Source organism: Lepidochelys olivacea (assembly GCF_965140295.1).
Source record: "Lepidochelys olivacea isolate rLepOli2 genome assembly, chromosome: 1".
NCBI lineage: Eukaryota > Metazoa > Chordata > Testudines > Cheloniidae > Lepidochelys > Lepidochelys olivacea.
The window spans coordinates 355,014,595-355,033,607 of NC_140411.1; the positions used below are offsets into that span (position 1 = coordinate 355,014,595).

Genomic DNA, 19,013 nt, shown 5'->3' on the forward strand with positions numbered 1-19,013 from the left:
AACAGTGAGATGGCAAAATTTGCAGATGATAAAAAACTACTCAAGATAGTTAAGTCCCAGGCAGACTGCGAAGAGCTACAAAAGGATCCCTCAGAACTGGGTGACTGGGCAACAAAATGGCAGATGAAGTTCAAATTTGATAAATGCAAAGTAATGCACATGGTAAAACATAATCCCAACTATACATATAAAATGATGGGGTAAAAATTAGCTGTTACCACTCAAGAAAGAGAACTTGGAGTCATTGTGGATAGTTCTCTGAAAACATCCACTCAATGTGCAGCAGCAGTCATAAAGCGAACAGAATGTTGGGAATCATTAAGCAAGGGACTGATAATAAGACAGAAAATATCAGATTGCGTCTTGTAAATCCATGGGACGCCCACATCTTGAATACTGCGTGCAGATGTGGTCACCCTATCTCAAAAAGATATATTGGAATTGGAAAAGGTTCAGAAAAGGGCAACAAAAATGATTAGGGGTATGGAAAGGCTTCCATATGAGGAGAGATTAATAAGACTGGGACTTTTCATCTTGGAAAAGAGGTGACTAAGGGGGGATATGATTGAGATCTATAAAATCATGATGGTGTGGAGAAAGTAAATAATGAAGTTTCAGAGTAGCAGCCGCATTAGTCTGTATTCGCAAAAAGAAAAGGAGTACTTGTGGCACCTTAGAGACTAACCAATTTATTTGAGAATAAGCTGTAGCTCACGAAAGGAGGTAAAACATAATCCCAAAGGAGGACAGGTCATTGACACAAAGTGATCTGTATATTCCCACACATTTGGGAAGACTTCTCAAACAGCCCCCCACACCAGTGATTGCCTGCATTCTCCAAGGTCAGTACATTCACTCTGCAAGATGTCCTGGATGCCAAACAGGAGGCATGACCAGAGAATCCTATTCCTGGCCTGTGAAAGAGAGTCATGGACTGGTGCCACTCCTGACCAAAATGGCTAGCACCTCATTCAGAGAAGGAATCATCTCTTCTCCCTTCAAATTCACAATAGGGCAAGTGACACTGAAAAAGCCAACCCTGGACACATTGGTTCTAACCTCCCACTTCTGAGTAAACTCATAGACAGGGTAGGCGAACACCTAATTCAGGAGTTGGAGGCGCAAGTGGTGTTCTCGTCCATCCTCCCCGTGGAAGGAAAAGGCCTAGGTAGGGAGCGTCGAATCGTGGAAGTCAACGAATGGCTACGCAGGTGGTGTCGGAGAGAAGGCTTTGGTTTCTTTGACCATGGGATGGTGTTCCATGAAGGAGGAGTGCTGGGCAGAGACGGGCTCCATCTTACGAAGAGAGGGAAGAGCATCTTTGCCAGCAGGCTGGCTAACCTAGTGAGGAGGGCTTTAAACTAGGTTCACCGGGGGAAGGAGACCAAAGCCCTGAGGTAAGTGGGAAAGCGGGATACCGGGAGGAAGCACAGGCAGGAATGTCTGTGAGGGGAGGGCTCCTGCCTCATACTGGGAATGAGGGGCAATCAACAGGTTATCTCAAGTGCTTATATACAAATGCACAAAGTCTTGGAAACAAGCAGGGAGAACTGGAGGTCCTGGTGATGTCAAGGAACTATGACGTGATCGGAATAACAGAGACTTGGTGGGATAACTCACATGACTGGAGTACTGTCATGGATGGTTATAAACTGTTCAGGAAGGACAGGCAGGGCAGAAAAGGTGGGGGAGTAGCACTGTATGTAAGGGAGCAGTATGACTGCTCAGAGCTCAAGTATGAAACTGCAGAAAAACCTGAGTGTCTCTGGATTAAGTTTAGAAGTGTGTGCAACAAGAGTGATGTAGTGGTGGGAGTCTGCTATAGACCACCGGACCAGGGGGATGAGGTGGATGAGGCTTTCTTCCGGCAGCTCGCAGAAGCTACTAGATCGCATGCCCTGATTCTCATGGGTGACTTTAATTTTCCTGATATCTGCTGGGAGAGCAATACAGCGGTGCATAGACAATCCAGGAAGTTTTTGGGAAGTGTAGGGGACAATTTCCTGGCGCAAGTGCTAGAGGAGCCAACTAGGGGGGGCGCTTTTCTTGACCTGCTGCTCACAAACCGGGTAGAATTAGTGGGGGAAGCAAAAGTGGATGGGAATCTGGGAGGCAGTGACCATGAGTTGGTTGAGTTCAGGATCCTGACGCAGGGAAGAAAGGTAAGCAGCAAGATACGGACCCTGGACTTCAGGAAAGCAGACTTCGACTCCCTCAGGGAACAGATGGCCAGCATCCCCTGGGGGACTAACTTGAAGGGGAAAGGAGTCCAGGAGAGCTGGCTGTATTTCAAGGAATCCCTGTTGAGGTTACAGGGACAAACCATCCCAATGAGTCGAAAGAATAGTAAATATGGCAGGCGACTAGCTTGGCTTAATGGTGAAATCCTAGCGGATCTTATCAGGAGGGCCAAATCGCACCTGGAGCTGCAGCTAGCCAGAGATGTCAAGAGTAACAAGAAGGGTTTCTTCAGGTATGTTGGCAACAAGAAGAAAGCCAAGGAATGTGTGGGCCCCTTACTGAATGAGGGAGGCAACCTAGTGACAGAGGATGTGGAAAAAGCTAATGTACTCAATGCTTTTTTTGCCTCTGTTTTCACTAACAAGGTCAGCTCCCAGACTGCTGTGCTGGGCATCACAAAATGGGGAAGAGATGGCCAGCCCTCTGTGGAGATAGAGGTGGTTAGGGACTATTTAGAAAAGCTGGACGTGCACAAGTCCATGGGGCCGGACGAGTTGCATCCGAGAGTGCTGAAGGAATTGGCGGCTGTGATTGCAGAGCCATTGGCCATTATCTTTGAAAACTCGTGGCGAACCGGGGAAGTCCCGGATGACTGGAAAAAGGCTAATGTAGTGCCAATCTTTAAAAAAGGGAAGAAGGAGGATCCTGGGAACTACAGGCCAGTCAGCCTCACCTCAGTCCCTGGAAAAATCATGGAGCAGGTCCTCAAAGAATCAATCCTGAAGCACTTGCATGAGAGAAAAGTGATCAGGAACAGCCAGCATGGATTCACCAAGGGAAGGTCATGCCTGACTAATCTAATCGCCTTTTATGATGAGATTACTGGTTCTGTGGATGAAGGGAAAGCAGTGGATGTATTGTTTCTTGACTTTAGCAAAGCTTTTGACACGGTCTCCCACAGTATTCTTGTCAGCAAGTTAAGGAAGTATGGGCTGGATGAATGCACTATAAGGTGGATAGAAAGCTGGCTAGATTGTCGGGCTCAACGGGTAGTGATCAATGGCTCCATGTCTAGTTGGCAGCCGGTATCAAGTGGAGTGCCCCAAGGGTCGGTCCTGGGGCCGGTTTTGTTCAATATCTTCATAAATGATCTGGAGGATGGTGTGGATTGCACTCTCAGCAAATTTGCGGATGATACTAAACTGGGAGGAGTGGTAGATACGCTGGAGGGGAGGGATAGGATACAGAAGGACCTAGACAAATTGGAGGATTGGGCCAAAAGAAATCTGATGAGGTTCAATAAGGATAAGTGCAGGGTCCTGCACTTAGGACGGAAGAACCCAATGCACAACTACAGACTAGGGACTGAATGGCTAGGCAGCAGTTCTGCGGAAAAGGACCTAGGGGTGACAGTGGACGAGAAGCTGGATATGAGTCAGCAGTGTGCCCTTGTTGCCAAGAAGGCCAATGGCATTTTGGGATGTATAAGTAGGGGCATAGCGAGCAGATCGAGGGACGTGATCGTTCACCTCTATTCGACATTGGTGAGGCCTCATCTGGAGTACTGTGTCCAGTTTTGGGCCCCACACTTCAAGAAGGATGTGGATAAATTGGAGAGAGTCCAGCGAAGGGCAACAAAAATGATTAGGGGACTGGAACACATGAGTTATGAGGAGAGGCTGAGGGAGCTGGGATTGTTTAGCCTGCAGAAGAGAAGAATGAGGGGGGATTTGATAGCTGCTTTCAACTACCTGAAAGGGGGTTTCAAAGAGGATGGCTCTAGACTGTTCTCAATGGTAGCAGATGACAGAACGAGGAGTAATGGTCTCAAGTTGCAGTGGGGGAGGTTTAGATTGGATATTAGGAAAAACTTTTTCACTAAGAGGGTGGTGAAACACTGGAATGCATTACCTAGGGAGGTGGTAGAATCTCCTTCCTTAGAGGTTTTTAAGGTCAGGCTTGACAAAGCCCTGGCTGGGATGATTTAACTGGGAATTGGTCCTGCTTTGAGCAGGGGGTTGGACTAGATGACCTTCTGGGGTCCCTTCCAACCCTGATATTCTATGATTCTATGATTCTATGATCATCTAATTGATGTTAATATCCTAGACCTGGCATCATTTGGATTAAGGCCTGGACATGGGACTGAAACCATTTTAGTGGCATGGATGGCACTCTCCTGATATCAATGGACAGAGGGCAGTCAGTCATCCATTCTCATCCTCCTGGAACTTGTTGCAGCATTTAGTACTGTCTACCTGAGAGTCATGGATTCATATTTCCTAGATTCCAAAGCCAGAAGGGACAATTGTGATCATCTAAGCTGACCTCCAGTAGAACACAGGCCAGAGACCTGCCCTGAAATAATTCTTACAGCATGGGTTTTAGACAAACATCCAATCTTGATTTAAAAGTCGTCAGTGATGGAGAATCCACCATGATCTTTGTAAATTGTTCCACTGGTTATTGCCCTCACTGTTAAAAGTGTGCACCTTATTTCCAGTCTGATCCTGCAATCTCACCTAAGAGAGGTGACTCAGTTCCAGGGAAATGCACTAAAATGGTCACTTCCTGGAGGGATTCATCCAATGAGTGGTGATGGGAAACTGCACCTCTGCCACCAGAGTCCTCAACTGTGGAGTCCCACAAGGATCAGTTCTCAGTCCAGTCCAACTTAATGTCGACATGCATAGCTTAGGAGGCTCTTTGATTCCTCACTGACACTGAGCTCTCACAAAACAAACCATTTCTAGTTGGATAGAAGACTTCATCCCATCCTGGTGGCCTGGATTATGCACACCTTTGTCAACTCTTTTTTGGACTACAGTAGTGCAGTATACCTGGGTATGAAGCCATCAGCATTTAGGAAACTCCAGCTGGCACAGAATGCTGCCATGTGTCTCCGCAGCAACATAGGCTACCATGAGAGCATCCAACCTGCTCTCCACTCCTGACACTGGCTCGCTATAGAATATCACATCAAGTTCAAGGTCTCAATTCTTATCTTCAGGGTGCTCGGAGGCCTAGTCCCAGCATATCTAAAAGAGCCTAAACTCCAGGGATGTAGACCATGGTCAATAAGTCCCCTACTCTGCACAGCAGAGCTGGCTACACCACGTGCAAGGCCATTTCTGTAGGAGTCCGTGCTTTCTCAGAAGACAGTCCCAGACTGTCAAACACAGGAACTAAGGACCACCCCAAATCTCACCACCATTGCTCTGCTCCAAGTGCCAGGCACACTTCTGAAACCTGCCTTCTCTAACATGCACAGAGCAAAATACACATAAAATACCCCCCAAACAATGAAAACCATACCAAAACAAAACACTCCCCTGCACACAAAATTCTCCCCCGGGGGAGAGGGAGAGAGAAAGAACAAACCACACATGACAACTCTTAGTCACATCCGTCAATGAATGACGCAAAGGTACTCAAGTACTGCAGTCTGCGTGCAGTATGAGAACCTGCATAGAATAGAATCTAGATCGCTTATCCTTGTGGGTAAAATCATACCAGAATCAACACTTTCCCCTGCATACGCTGCACCTATAGGACCCACATTCCATTTCCTTTTGTGCCAGCACGACATCTGTTCACAGGTGCAGGACTGGAGACAGGGGTGAAAGGAACAAGGGATTTACGGGTACTCCGGACTCCTGAGCAGGGGTCTGTGGCCTTGACTGGAGGAGGCGGGGCCTCAACCGGAAGAGACGGGGCCTTTAAATGCCCAGGCCCTTTAAATCAAGATTTAAAGGGTGGGGGCTCCCAGGCTCCAGCCACCGCTACCACAGCGGAGCTCTCGGCCCTTTAAATCACCGCCAGAGCCCTGCCGCTGCTACCCTGGGGCTCCGGCAGCGGGGCTCAGGCGATGTTTTAAAGGGCCTGCAGCTCCTGCTGCTGCGGGGAGCCCGAGGCCCTTTAAAGCGCCAGCCTGGGGAAGCTGGTCCGGGCTGGCACAGCTTACTGGCTCTTGCCGGTACGCCGTACCACACCGGACCAGCTTACTTTCACCTCTGACTGGAGATGAGGCAGGTAGCTACAAAGGTAATTTCCTACAGAGCCATGGCCTTAGCACATGGTCACCACTGTTATTCACTAAGAGGGTGGTGAAACACTGGAATGCGTTACCTAGGGAGGTGGTAGAATCTCCTTCCTTAGAGGTTTTTAAGGTCAGGCTTGACAAAGCCCTGGCTGGGATGATTTAACTGGGAATTGGTCCTGCTTCGAGCAGGGGGTTGGACTAGATGACCTTCTGGGGTCCCTTCCAACCCTGATATTCTATGATTCTATGACCTTGAAGCTCATTTCCCAGCATGTGCATGCTCAGTGCAGCTTCCCTTACCATTGCACCTTCTGAACTCAGAAAATACCCAACCCAACCAACCGTGACTGCACAGCACAGGATCCCAAAAGACTTGTAACTCAGCCAGACCCAAACCAATGGGCAGTGGAACACACTCAGACCATTCTCGTAACTCGGACCCTGCCATGGCCCAAATGTGGGGTGCACTGCGCCAAGACGACCAGCACGAGGACCACACAAACACTGATGAAGAAGATGGAAAATGGTGCAAGAATCCTTCTTGTGGATAGAAATGACACTTTGTAACCCCAGGCTTGCGATTCTTTATTTCTGATGTAAATAATTAACAATAAAAAAGTGTGTGAGAGAGACAGAAGGGAAATGACACCAAATCTGCATGCAAAGCAGTTTTGGGACCACAGTGAGTGAGGTCCTTCAGAATGAAGAACTTATGAGAGGAATGGCCCTTCCCCGCCAGATTCGTACAGTAGCCCCATTCACTGCAGAGCGGTTCAGAAAAACCTTTTTGTCATGGGAAGGGCATCTGCTGCTCACTCACAAATCACTGACCTGGATCTGCTCAAACTCGCGCAGTGAAATAGGAGAATTCAGCCCAAGAGGAGAGCAATTCAGAAAGGACTTAAAATGGAAATACCACATGGTCCCCCACTTTCCATCTCTCTCCCACCACACTTCACCACACCAGGCCCTACCCTTCCACCACCAGAGCTAAATAACTGCATGGAGGAAAGGCTGCGTGAGAAGAGGCGCAGCGGGTGCCACTCCCCTTTGTAGAGGAGCAAGGTTTGGGGGTTCTGGGGGCATAACTGCGAACTATGCTGACCACAGCAGGCTTACCTTATCCACTCTGTCCTCCTGAACGCCGTACCGACCTCCAAAGCCCTTGGCATAGTCTACAACACACAAAGGGTTCAGTTTGCCCTCAGCTATCAGGGGAAGCTCCCATAGACTTCACTGGGAGATGCCCCATGCAGCCGGGGAAGGATTGGGCCCAAACACATCAGGGAGGATTTTGTCCCATTCCAGCAACCCATGAACAAACAAGAACTGCCAGAGCAGCCCAACAAATCTATTTGTACTTCAGAACTAGCCCACTCAGTCAGGCACCAAAGCTGGATGCTCCTGGAGAAGGCATGAAATCCCCATTACACAGCAAACCCACATTGTGCACCCAGCACCCAATGGGCAATACTCCAGCAGGGGGAAACATCCTCCTGACTCCCCGTCTGGTGCCCTGAGGCAGGTGTGACATTGCACTCTATGATTTTATAAAAATATGCTAATGAGTGTGAATATAATGTAACTGGAATATGCTTCATGCGAAATGTCTCTTGTAAGGTATCATTACAAAGCTTATAATCTACTGAGTGGTTTCAGAGTAACAGCCGTGTTAGTCTGTATTCGCAAAAAGAAAAGGAGTACTTGTGGCACCTTAGAGACTAACCAATTTATTTGAGCATAAGCTTTCGTGAGCATAAAGCTCATGCTCAAATAAATTGGTTAGTCTCTAAGGTGCCACAAGTACTCCTTTTCAATCTACTGAGTGTGATCATCCTATTTGTATAAATGTATCACTCTTGTATCTGAAACTATATAACTCTGAGGTCCGACTGTAGTTATGCAAAGTGTGGGCCATTAATGGTGGTTTGGAATCTTAATGGCTCCCATTAACCAGGACAATTGACTGTAGATGGCTCTGTTTTACTTGTAAGTCTTCCTGTATACCTGTGTGCTGGCAAGTGAGTAATGAAATCTTACAGTGACATGTGATCATGTCACCTGAACTGGAATCCATCTTTAACCTGGTGCTTTTCCACTGAGAAGGAGGGGTGGGAGACCAGAGGGACAAAGGATTCCCACCTTATGCAAAGGATATATAAGTGGGTTGAACAGAACAAAGGAGGCGGCCATCATGAGAAATCCCCTAGCTACCACCTGAGCTGGAAGAAGGGCTGTACCAGGGGAAAGGATTTTGCCCAGACTAGGAAGGTATCCAGTCTGTGAAAGAAACTTATTGATACATCTCTGAGGGTGAGATTTTATCTGTATTCAGTTTTATTACTGTACTAGACTTAGACTTGTGTGTTTTATTTTATTTTGCTTGGTAATTCACTTTGTTCTGTCTGTTACTACTTGGAACCACTTAAATCCTACTTTCTGTATTTAATAAAATCACTTTTTACTTATTAATTAACCCAGTGTATGGGGTTAATACCTGGGGGCGGGGGGCAAACAGCTGTGCATATCTCTATGTCAGTGTTATAGAGGGTGAACAATTTACGAGTTTACCCTCTATAAGCTTTATACAGAGTAAAACAGATTTATTTAGGGTTTGGACCCCACTGGGAGTTGAGCATCTAAGTGTTAAAGGCAGGAACACTTCTTAAGTTGCTTTCAGCTAAGTCTGCAGCTTTGGGGCACGTTGTTCCGACCCTGGGTCTGTGTTGGAGCAGACGGGCGTGTCTGGCTCAGCAAGACAGGGTGCTAGAGTCTCAAGCTGGCAGGGAAAGCAGGGGCAGAAGTAGTCTTGGCACATCAGGTGGCAGTCCCAAGGGGGTTTCTGTGATGAAACCCGTCACAGCAAGGGCTTCAGAACCCTAGTCATTTCATCTTAGCCAGAGGCCTGGGAGGTGCTTTGATTGGAGCTGGGAAAACACTGGAAAAAGCCTCCACAAATAGTCCCTGGAATCACTGCCTGATTGTGCCCCACTCAGTGTCTGCTCCCTGCGTGCCACAGGAATGTGCCGGACACTGGGAATTTTAGTCAACACCTCAGAATAGCTCTGCACAGCCAATTTCAGATTCATAGCCAAGTATCTGCTCTGGAATCCTGACTGTAACACATTTCTCCAAACAGGAACCAAAACAGACCATGGACCCTTTATGCCCATTCAATGTAGCACGAATTTAAAATGCCAAGTATAAAATTAACGGGTGTTATTGCAGGGTCTGCATTTGTTCGTGAACAATCGTCGCAATGGCAGCAGGTGCTCCAATGGCATCTTTGTTGCTATGGGACCAATGCTGAGTGCTCGCCATGAAGGTTATTTGCTGCCCCTGACCTACTGACTGGCCAGCGGCACATCAGCAATAGCAGCCATCCTGGGAAGGTGGCAGTTGGCCACTGCGGAGATGTCCAAGCCCCAGGGCTTGGGGGTTGTTCTTCAGAATAGATTCCTCAAGAATGAATTCTACATCTGTGCAATGTGGCATTAATCCAGGTGCCTTCCCTCTAGCCCATCCCCCACTGATCGGGGTACCCTCCCAATAGCCCACCCCTTACTGAGCTGGGCGCCCTCCCATTGGCCACCCCCTACGGAGCCAGGCACCCCCCACCTCCACTCCTCATTGCTGTAGGTGAGCACTTCCCGTGCTCTGTCCTCCAACACACATTGATCCAGGTACCCCAGCCTCCCAGCCCTTGTTCGGCTGCTGCCCTGCCCGTGCCCTATTCCCTGACCCCCACTGCTCCAGGAGTCTGAACCCCCACAATGCCCTGCTTTTTGTGTTTCAATTCTCAGCGTTCCCCCACCTGTATCACAGTGCAGTGCGGTGAGCCCCTGAGATTTAGTTGGGCCAAATTCACCATAGTTTGGCCCAAACGAATATGCCCCCTCCCCCAACTCCCAACTGGCCGCAGCACACACCTGTCTGGGACTCATGACGCTTCAACTCTTCCTGGTGCTCCCAGCCAAGGGCACATTTGTCCTGACGGTCCTTCTGCACCCCAAACTTTCCACCAAAGCCCACAGCATAGTCTGCAGTCACAGGGGAAGCCAAAGCACGGGGGGGGGGGGAAACAGTAACAGAGAGACAAACATAGATGGTCCATTAATTCAGGCTCACATAACTCTAATGAAGGCAGCTCCAGTCCCTGGGTCAGCGGCTGGTGGGGGGGGGGGGTTGAGGTAAGGCTAATGGGATGCTGGCAGGGGTGGGGATGGAGAAGCTCACAGGGGGCTTATGGGAGGGTGGAGCAGGGCTCAAGTGGGCCAATCTAACTGATTTTTTCCTCATTGCCTTGTTAAAGTGGGCAAAATAAAAGCCGTCTCCAGCTCACCGCGTCCCTCACCTGGGGTATGTGTAGGGAGTAGGCTGATGTATTGAAGGCTGGACTGTCCCTTCAGACACTGTTCCCTCATCAACAGCCCAGCTAGGGTGACCAGGTGTCCTGATTTTATAGGAACAGTCCCGATATTTGGGGCTTTGTCTTACATAGGCGCCTATTACCCCCAACCCCATCCCGATTTTTCACACTTGCTCTCTGGTCACCCTAAGCCTAGCCCTGCTCCAGAGAGACACCCCCCACCACCCGGCCTTTTGTGGGATGAGAGAGGCATTCACACTGCACACACATGGTGTTCCCTCATTGACCTGCTTCCCTGTCGGGTCCCTGGGGCAAGAGGGAATTTGGTCTCCGTCTTCATTCAGTCCTGAGCTCCCCACACAGGGGCCCTAGTCCAGAATCCCAGAGCCATGGGACACAGACACAGCCTGCTATCCACCACTGCTCCAGCCCTTCCTTGCTGACAGAGAGGGAACTCGCTCCCTCCACATCACTCAGTGCCACCTCCCATCCCTCCGCTCCCCAAGGAGGCCAGCCTCACCTGCCTGCTTACCCGCTGCCCCCATTAGCTGCCGGCTGCGCTGCCTGGGCCTGGAATACCCTAACCTGGCCCGTGAGGCAGCCAAACCCCTCCACAGGGCCCATTCTGCCACGGTGCCTGCTGGAAGTGGCGGGTCCTGGTTTGTCTCAGCGTGGGGCTCCCCAGAAATGTGCTGGGCTTCTCAGAGTTACACTGCTGTGGGCAGTGCCCCCTCAAGTACTCCTGGCCCCTTCCTGCCCATGTTTCACTTCGTGTGGGAAAGGCCAGACACAGGCTGGGCACTCGAAAACAATGGCCACCACAGGCCTGACCTTTCTGCGACTCGTGCTTCTCTGTCTGACTCTTGTAGTCGAACCCCACGGCTGCTTTGTCCAGCTTGTCCTTCTCCACCCCATAGCGGCCACCGAACCCCTTGGCATAATCTGGGGAAGAGCACACAAGCAGAGATAATTGCTGCTCTCCAATCCACTGCAGAGGGTAGGTGGACACAGGGAGGGGCAGGAGAAATGCAAGAAGAGAGAGAGGGCAGCGGTGGGGGTGAAGGGATGAGGCTAGGAGGAAGTGGAAGAGGAGGGAGGATGGGGTCCAGGAGCAGCAGAAGGGGGAACGGGGGGGAGGCGTGAACAGGTTGTGGTGGGGGAGGGAGTGAGGGGCTGGCAGAGTACAGGGGAGCGCTGTGGCAGAGGGTGGGCTGGGAGGGGAGGTGGTGAGGGAGAATGAGGAAGGGAGAGGCAGTGGGGAGGGGAGGGAAGGAGTGGTAGAGAGGATGGGGTGAGTCACGACTTGGCAAGGGGAGCAATAGCAGCTGGGGTGGTGGGAGTGTCATGGGAGGTGAACACTACCACTGAACTTGCCTTTCTGGGATGAGTGCTTCTCCACCTCACCCTTGTACTCAAACCCAAGCGCTGACTGTAGAAGGAAGGAGAAGAGCATCAGCTGGTTCCTTTGGACGAGGTTCCCAGTGAGAGCCAGGGACTGGCCCCTTCACCCTCCGCCTTCCCAGCTGGGCAGCCGCCTTTGTGACCAGAGACCCTTCCACCTCGGGGTCACAGGCTTCAAGCCAGCCCACCTTAACAAACGTAGGCTTCTTGCTCTGCCCTCTCCATCAAGCCCTGCCCACTTTGTGCCACCCCATCCATACTTGTCCCCCCTTGTGCCACCAGCTCCTGCCTTGACCTCTGGTTTGTTGCGTCACTCACAGCTGTCTCCGCCTGTCTGTCCGTGGCTGCTCCAGGATGGCACCCTCGCCCTGAGGCCCTCCACAAGAAGACCCCTTCATCCCCACCCCCCATGCCCACTGCCACACCACTCTGTAAGGCCCTTGGGTCTCCTCAGGCACCGCCCTGCTCAGCAGCCATGACACCAGTAGAAGCCCCGTCAGGGGCAGCAGCGCTGACTGAGACGTAACCAGGGGATTCGAGTCTCCCTAGCTGGTCACGATGGGCTGCCCGCTGGTCAGGGCAGCACCAGGGCTCCCTGTGCGCAGAGACGCCGCACACAGCACTGCCTGGGAGGTCACCAGCTCTGCCCCGGGGTGGGGGCTTCACATCACAGAGCCCTTCCCCTTGCTCAGCCTCCGCTGAGATGCCAAGATGACAGTTTTCAGAGTAGCAGCCGTGTTAGTCTGTATTCGCAAAAAGAACAGGAGGACTTGTGGCACCTTAGAGACTAATTTATTTGAGCATAAGCTTTCGTGAGCTACAGCTCACTTCATCAGATGTGTTCCCCTCTCATCAGCTGCTCCCACACCACAGCCACTGCTCCCCTGCCCCCCTGCCAAAGGTCAGTGGCTGAGCTTAGTGACCAGGGCTGCCCCATTCTGTGATGTCAGTTACACACGCTGCACAAATCAGGTATCCAGCCAGACAGGGGCAGCATGACACATGCTAGGTGCAGAGCTGCCAAGTTTTGTGTAGCTCCATGGGTGACAGTTTATGCAAATGAATTAGCTGGTTTGCATAATTGAAAAAAATTGCAGATAGCCATAAATATCAGTTTGGAAACCACTGTGTGGATTTAGTGAAAAGTGTCAGTGTGACACCCGATACGCGAGCAGGGCTCCCCAGTGAGATGGAGCAGGGTGTTCAGGCAGGGCCCGGTTCCTGGCACCCTTCAGAAGAGAAGGCAATTGCGTTGTGCCAGAGGAGTGAGTTGTCAGTGGCGGTTCCGAGGCACACAAAGCATGCAGAAATCCTGGGCCCAGACCATTGCATGCCTTGAAAATAAAGGCTGAGACCTTCAATTTACTGCTGCGGCAAGAGCAGGGCACCAGCTGTGTGTTCTCACTGTGCCCTGCACCAGAGCCGGACTATTCTTTTAATCCTTCTCCCATTCTGCCCCACAATCCCCACTCCCACCTGCATTGTTTCTTGCACTTTTATCCAACTCCCACCTGCAAAAACCTTAGATCCCGCAAATCTGGCAAGAGAGAGATATTCCCAAATAAAAAAAGGTTACACACACACACGCGCACACACACACACACACAATTCAGACACAATTTTTACTACTAAAAGAATAAAACAAATCTTGCTTAAACCATGTAAAAATACTTTAACTCCTATTATAATAGACATCAGATCTCTTTCTATCCCTCGGTTAAATTTAATTATTGAAACCTTTATTATTTTTAAAAAAAGAAAAACTTCCTTTCCATTGCTGAAATTCTATTTATGACAAACTGACGAGAGATTTAGTGTTTTCCAGCAAATTACCTCAGTTTGGTTTTTTTGCCCACCCAATCCTGCCTGCAACAAAGTACATTTTACCACTCCTGCGATTATGGCAGCGGGTCCTGTGGGATTCCTGACCCGCTGCAGGGCTCTAACCTGTACCACCGCGGCCACCTACCTTGTCGGCTCGGTCCCTCTGGACTCCATATTTCCCCCCAAAGCCTTTAGCTGCATCTGTCTGAGAGGAATGCTTCTCAACATCAGCTATGTACTCGTGGCCCAGTGCACTCTAGGAAACCAAAAAGAATAGTGGCAGGCACCACCACTGTTCCTATCCAACAGAGAGGACAGACACACTGACAGAGTCAGTCACCACTTAATTCTGGTCTAGCAGTCAAGACAGACACACGGGCAGAGGCACAAACAGAACATACTGCACTGCCATTTAGTCCCACTGACTAACACACCCTGCTTGAGCCCAGGCCCTGCTCTGAGAGACACTTGGCTGAGCTCTAGGGCAGCATCCCCGGAGCCATTCCCACACAGTACTCATGACCTGATTACATTCGATATGGGCAAAAAGAGGACTGTCCCACCCAGCAGTACATACACTTGGTGCTTCAAAAGGGCTAATTTCCCAATGGTGAGGAAACTGGTTGGAGGTACAGAAAAAGAGCTACACAAATTATTCAAGCGCTGGAGAGAATGTGGTACAGTCAGAACCTTAAACGGGGGGAGGAGGGGGAATTTGATAGCTTCTTTCAACTACCTGAAAGGGGGTTCCAAAGAGGATGGCTCTAGACTGTTCTCAGTGGTAGCAGAGTACAGAACGAGGAGTAATGGTCTCAAGTTGCAGTGGGGGAGGTTTAGGTTGGATGTTAGGAAAAACTTTTTTCACTAAGAGGGTGGTGAAACACTGGAATGCGTTACCTAGGGAGGTGGTGGAATCTCCTTCCTTAGAAGTTTTTAAGGTCAGGCTTGACAAAGCCCTGGCTGGGATGATTTAATTGGGGATCAGTCCTGCTTTGAGCAGGGGGTTGGACTAGATGACCTCCTGAGGTCCCTTCCAACCCTGATATTCTATGATTCTATGATTAAAGAGCCCAATCTTTCTGGCTTATCCAAAAGATCAAGACTTGATAACAGTGTATAAGTACCTTCACAGGGAGAAAACCCCAGGCGCTAAAGGGATTTTTAACCTAGCAGAGAAATGAAGAAGAACAAGAACAAGTGACTGGAAGCTGAAGCCAGACAAGTGCAAATAAGAAATAAAGCATAAATTAATAGCGAGTGAGATTAACCACTGGAATAAACTACCAAGGGTTTCTCCATCTCTTGATGTTTTAAAATCAAAACCAGACGCCTATCTTGAAGAGATGCTTTAGCCAAACACAACTTATGGGGCTCAATAGAGAAGTAATGGTAAAATTTAACGACCTGTGATATACAGGTCAGACTAGATGATCTAATGGTCATTTATGTCCTTAAACTCTCTGGGCTGTGAGCCCACCTGCATCAGCGTGTTCAATTCTGGGACCCTGAAGGGTATGTAACTAGGAGGAATTGGACAGATTTAAGAAACGGGATGTTTATGATAATTAAATCAGGAGATATTCCGTCAGGGAGATGGATTTGGCTGGGAATCACCCATCAGGAGAAAGGTTGGGGGCCCCATCATGTGGGACATTTAAAGTTAGACGGACAAAGCTCTACTAACAGTTCATTAGGAATAATCCTGCTCTGGTCCATGGGGAGGGAGATGGGTGGGACTGCACAGACCTATTCCACTTCTAACGTCTGTAAATCTCTGCTCCTGCTCTTTCCCTGCCGGGGAACAGTCACTCAGACAGACCCATCCCCCCACTGCTGGGACAGGGAACTCTCTGCAGAGCACAGACAAGCCACAGCAGCTTTTACCTTATCCATTCGGTCCTGCTCTGTTCCAAATTTGCCCCCGTAGCCATAAGAGGACTTGGGCCCAGCCTCCAGCTCCTTCTTCTTGATGACTTCATGTTCCTCAGACACCTTGCTCCTTAGCTGGTGGATGCTGGGAAGAAAGAGAGGGTCAGGGCAAATCACTACGAAACCCTCAGACTTGGTCCAACCCGACAGTTGTTACTCTCCATTACAGACTGGAACACGCTGCAATGCAGCCTGTATCATGATCAGTGGAACCTGAGTCGGAGGGCCCATTTTCCCTGGAGGGATTGTTATTAACAGGACACCAGTGGAACAGGGAATGTGAGAAGTGAGGCTGGAAGCAACTCAGCCACAGGGTTTAATAAATCCAATTGTTCAACATAATCTACATCCAGCCTCACTCTTTGCAAATGAAACACAGACCAGGCCTATGGCATTGCCTCTTCAGACCCATCAGCGCACTTCACAGCCAGGGGCCACATCATGTGCCCAAGGCTTGGGCGCTCCCCAGTGAGGCAGATCTGAACTCTGCAGTCTCAGCGCAGCAACCTCATGTAATGAAGCTCTGGAGATTTGGATGTGAAAATGAACAGTCCATTCAGCATGATGCTCCCTTCCTCTTGTGCACTATTACATTATTTACACTTTCCCTACATATTCCATTTTCTTCATGTGGCAGATTTTTGCACTGACAATGTAGGGCAGCGCTGAAGAAGTAATTGGGGAAGCTGGTGGTTGGTGCAGCTAGGGTGACCGGACAGCAAATGTGAAAAATTAGGATGGGGCTGGGAGGTAATAGAAGCCTATATAAGAAAAAGATCCCAAAATCGAGACTGTCCCTATAAAATCGGGATATCTGGTCACCCTAGGTGCAGCCAGTTATGAGGGAAGTGGGGATTGGAACCAGGAAGGAGCAGGAGACATTCTGGGAAGTGAGGTAAGCACATTCACTGATCACTCTGTTGCCATGGTCAGCAGCAGGGAAGTAGTTTCAGAGTTAACACCCCATTGGTAGGACGGGTTTCAGTGTAACAGCTGTCTTAGTCTCTATTCGCAAAAAGAAAAGGAGTACTTGTGGCAGCTTAGAGACTAACCAATTTATTTGAGCATAAGCTTTCATGAGCTACAGCTCACTTCATTGGATGCATACTGTGGAAAGTGTAGAAGATCTTTTTATACACACAAAGCATGAAAAAATACCTCCCCGCACCCCACTCTCCTGCTGGTAATAGCTTATCTAAAGTGATCACTCTCCTTACAAAGTGTATGATAATCAAGTTGGGCCATTTCCAGCACAAATCCAGGTTTTCTCACCCCCCAACACCACCACAAACCCACACAGAGTAACAGCCGTGTTAGAAACTGTTGAATTGGAATTCATTTGCAAATTGGATACAATTATCTTAGGCTTGAATAGAGACTGGGAGTGGATAAGTCTTTATGCAAGGTAACCTATTTCCCCTTGTTTTTTCCTACCCCCACCCCCCCAGACGTTCTTGTTAAACCCTGGATTTGTGCTGGAAATGGCCCACCTTGATTATCATACACATTGTAAGGAGAGTGGTCACTTTAGATGGGCTATTACCAGCAGGAGAGTGGGTTTGTGGGAGGGGGGCGGGGGGGTGAGAAAACCTGGATTTGTGCTGGAAATGGCCCAACTTGATTATCATACACACTGTAAAGAGAGTGGTCACTTTAGATAAGCTATTGCCAGCAGGAGAGTGGGGTGGGAGGAGGTATTTTTTCATGCTTTGTGTGTATATAAAAAGATCTTCTACACTTTCCACAGTATGCGTCCGATGAAGTGAGCTGTAGCTCACGAAAGCTTATGCTCAAATAAATTGGTTAGTCTCTAAGGTGCCACAAGTACTCCTTTTCTTTTTGCGAATAGAGACTAACACGGCTGTTACTCTGAAACCTGTCATTATGCAAGGCACTGCATTTAGCCATATGGAGTGGAAATCTATCAACTGCATGAAAAAACTTGTACAGATACAGACAGACATCATCTTCCTTTCCAAATGCAAACAGATGGACATCGTACCAAAAGGACTGAAGGTAAAAAATCCATTGCAATCTACACACCACACAGACTATGCTGACAGCTTGTGCCACACGCTCTCAAAGAAACTGCGGAACCACCTGATCAACATCCTTTACCGCAAACAGGGAAAGATTAAGAATGAGCTCTCAAAAATGGATACTCTCATAAAAAACCAACCCTCCACACAAACTTCCTCGTGGCTGGACTTTACAAAAACTAGACAAGCCATTTACAACACACGCTTTGCTTCTCTACAAAAGAAAAAGGACACTAAACTATCTAAACTACTACATGCCACAAGAGGCCACAGCAATGGTTCCCTCAACCCACCCAGCAATATTGTTAACCTATCCAACTATACTCTCAGCCCAGCAGAAGCAGCTGTCCTATCTCGGGGCCTCTCCTTCTGCCCCTCCACCCCCACGAACATGATACAGTTCTGTGGTGACCTAGAATCCTATTTTCGACGTCTCCGACTCAAGGACTATTTCCAACATACCTCTGAACAACATACTAATCCACAGAGACCTCCCTACCAACACTACAAAAAGAAGGATTCTAGGTGGACTCCTCCTGAAGGTCGAAACAGCAGACTGGACTTCTACATAGAGTGCTTCTGCCGACGTGCACGGGCTGAAATTGTGGAAAAGCAGCATCACTTGCCCCATAACCTCAGCCGTGCAGAACACAATGCCATCCACAGCCTCAGAAACAACTCTGACATCATAATCAAAAAGGCTGACAAAGGAGGTGCTGTTGTCATCATGAATAGGTTGGAATATAAACAAGAGGCTGCTCGGCAGCTCTCCAATACCACTTTCTACAAGCCATTACCCTCTGATCCCACTCAGGGTTACCAAGAGAAACTACACCATCTGCTCAAGAAACTCCCTGAAAAAGCACAAGATCAAATCCGCACAGACACACCCCTGGAACCCCGACCTGGGATATTCTATCTACTACCCAAAATCCATAAACCTGCAAATCCTGGGCGCCCCATCATCTCAGGCATTGGCACCCTGACAGCAGGATTGTCTGGCTATGTAGACTCCCTCCTCAGGCCCTAAGCTACCAGCACTCCCAGCTATCTTCAAGACACCACTGACTTCCTGAGGAAACTCCAATCCATCGGTGATCTTCCTGAAAATACCATCCTGGCCACTATGGATGTAGAAGCCCTCTACACCAACATTCCACACAAAGATGGACTACAAGCCGTCAGGAACAGTATCCCTGATAATGTCACAGCTAACCTGGTGGCTGAA

The 19,013-nt window shown here is 49.1% G+C and overlaps 1 protein-coding gene across 1 annotated transcript in view; it reads right to left on the minus strand.

Moving 5' to 3' along the window:
• The window catches only part of HCLS1 (hematopoietic cell-specific Lyn substrate 1), a 58,315-nt gene that overhangs the window by 9,854 nt on the left and 29,448 nt on the right, over positions 1-19,013 (minus strand). Inside the window, exons 4-9 of the mRNA XM_084634122.1 lie at positions 15,702-15,831; positions 13,963-14,073; positions 11,967-12,021; positions 11,424-11,534; positions 10,153-10,263; positions 7,343-7,398 (exon numbers count right to left, since the gene is read on the minus strand). Of these exons, the coding sequence (XP_084490248.1) occupies positions 7,343-7,398; positions 10,153-10,263; positions 11,424-11,534; positions 11,967-12,021; positions 13,963-14,073; positions 15,702-15,831 (574 nt within the window). The remainder of the gene's footprint in view (positions 1-7,342; positions 7,399-10,152; positions 10,264-11,423; positions 11,535-11,966; positions 12,022-13,962; positions 14,074-15,701; positions 15,832-19,013) is intronic.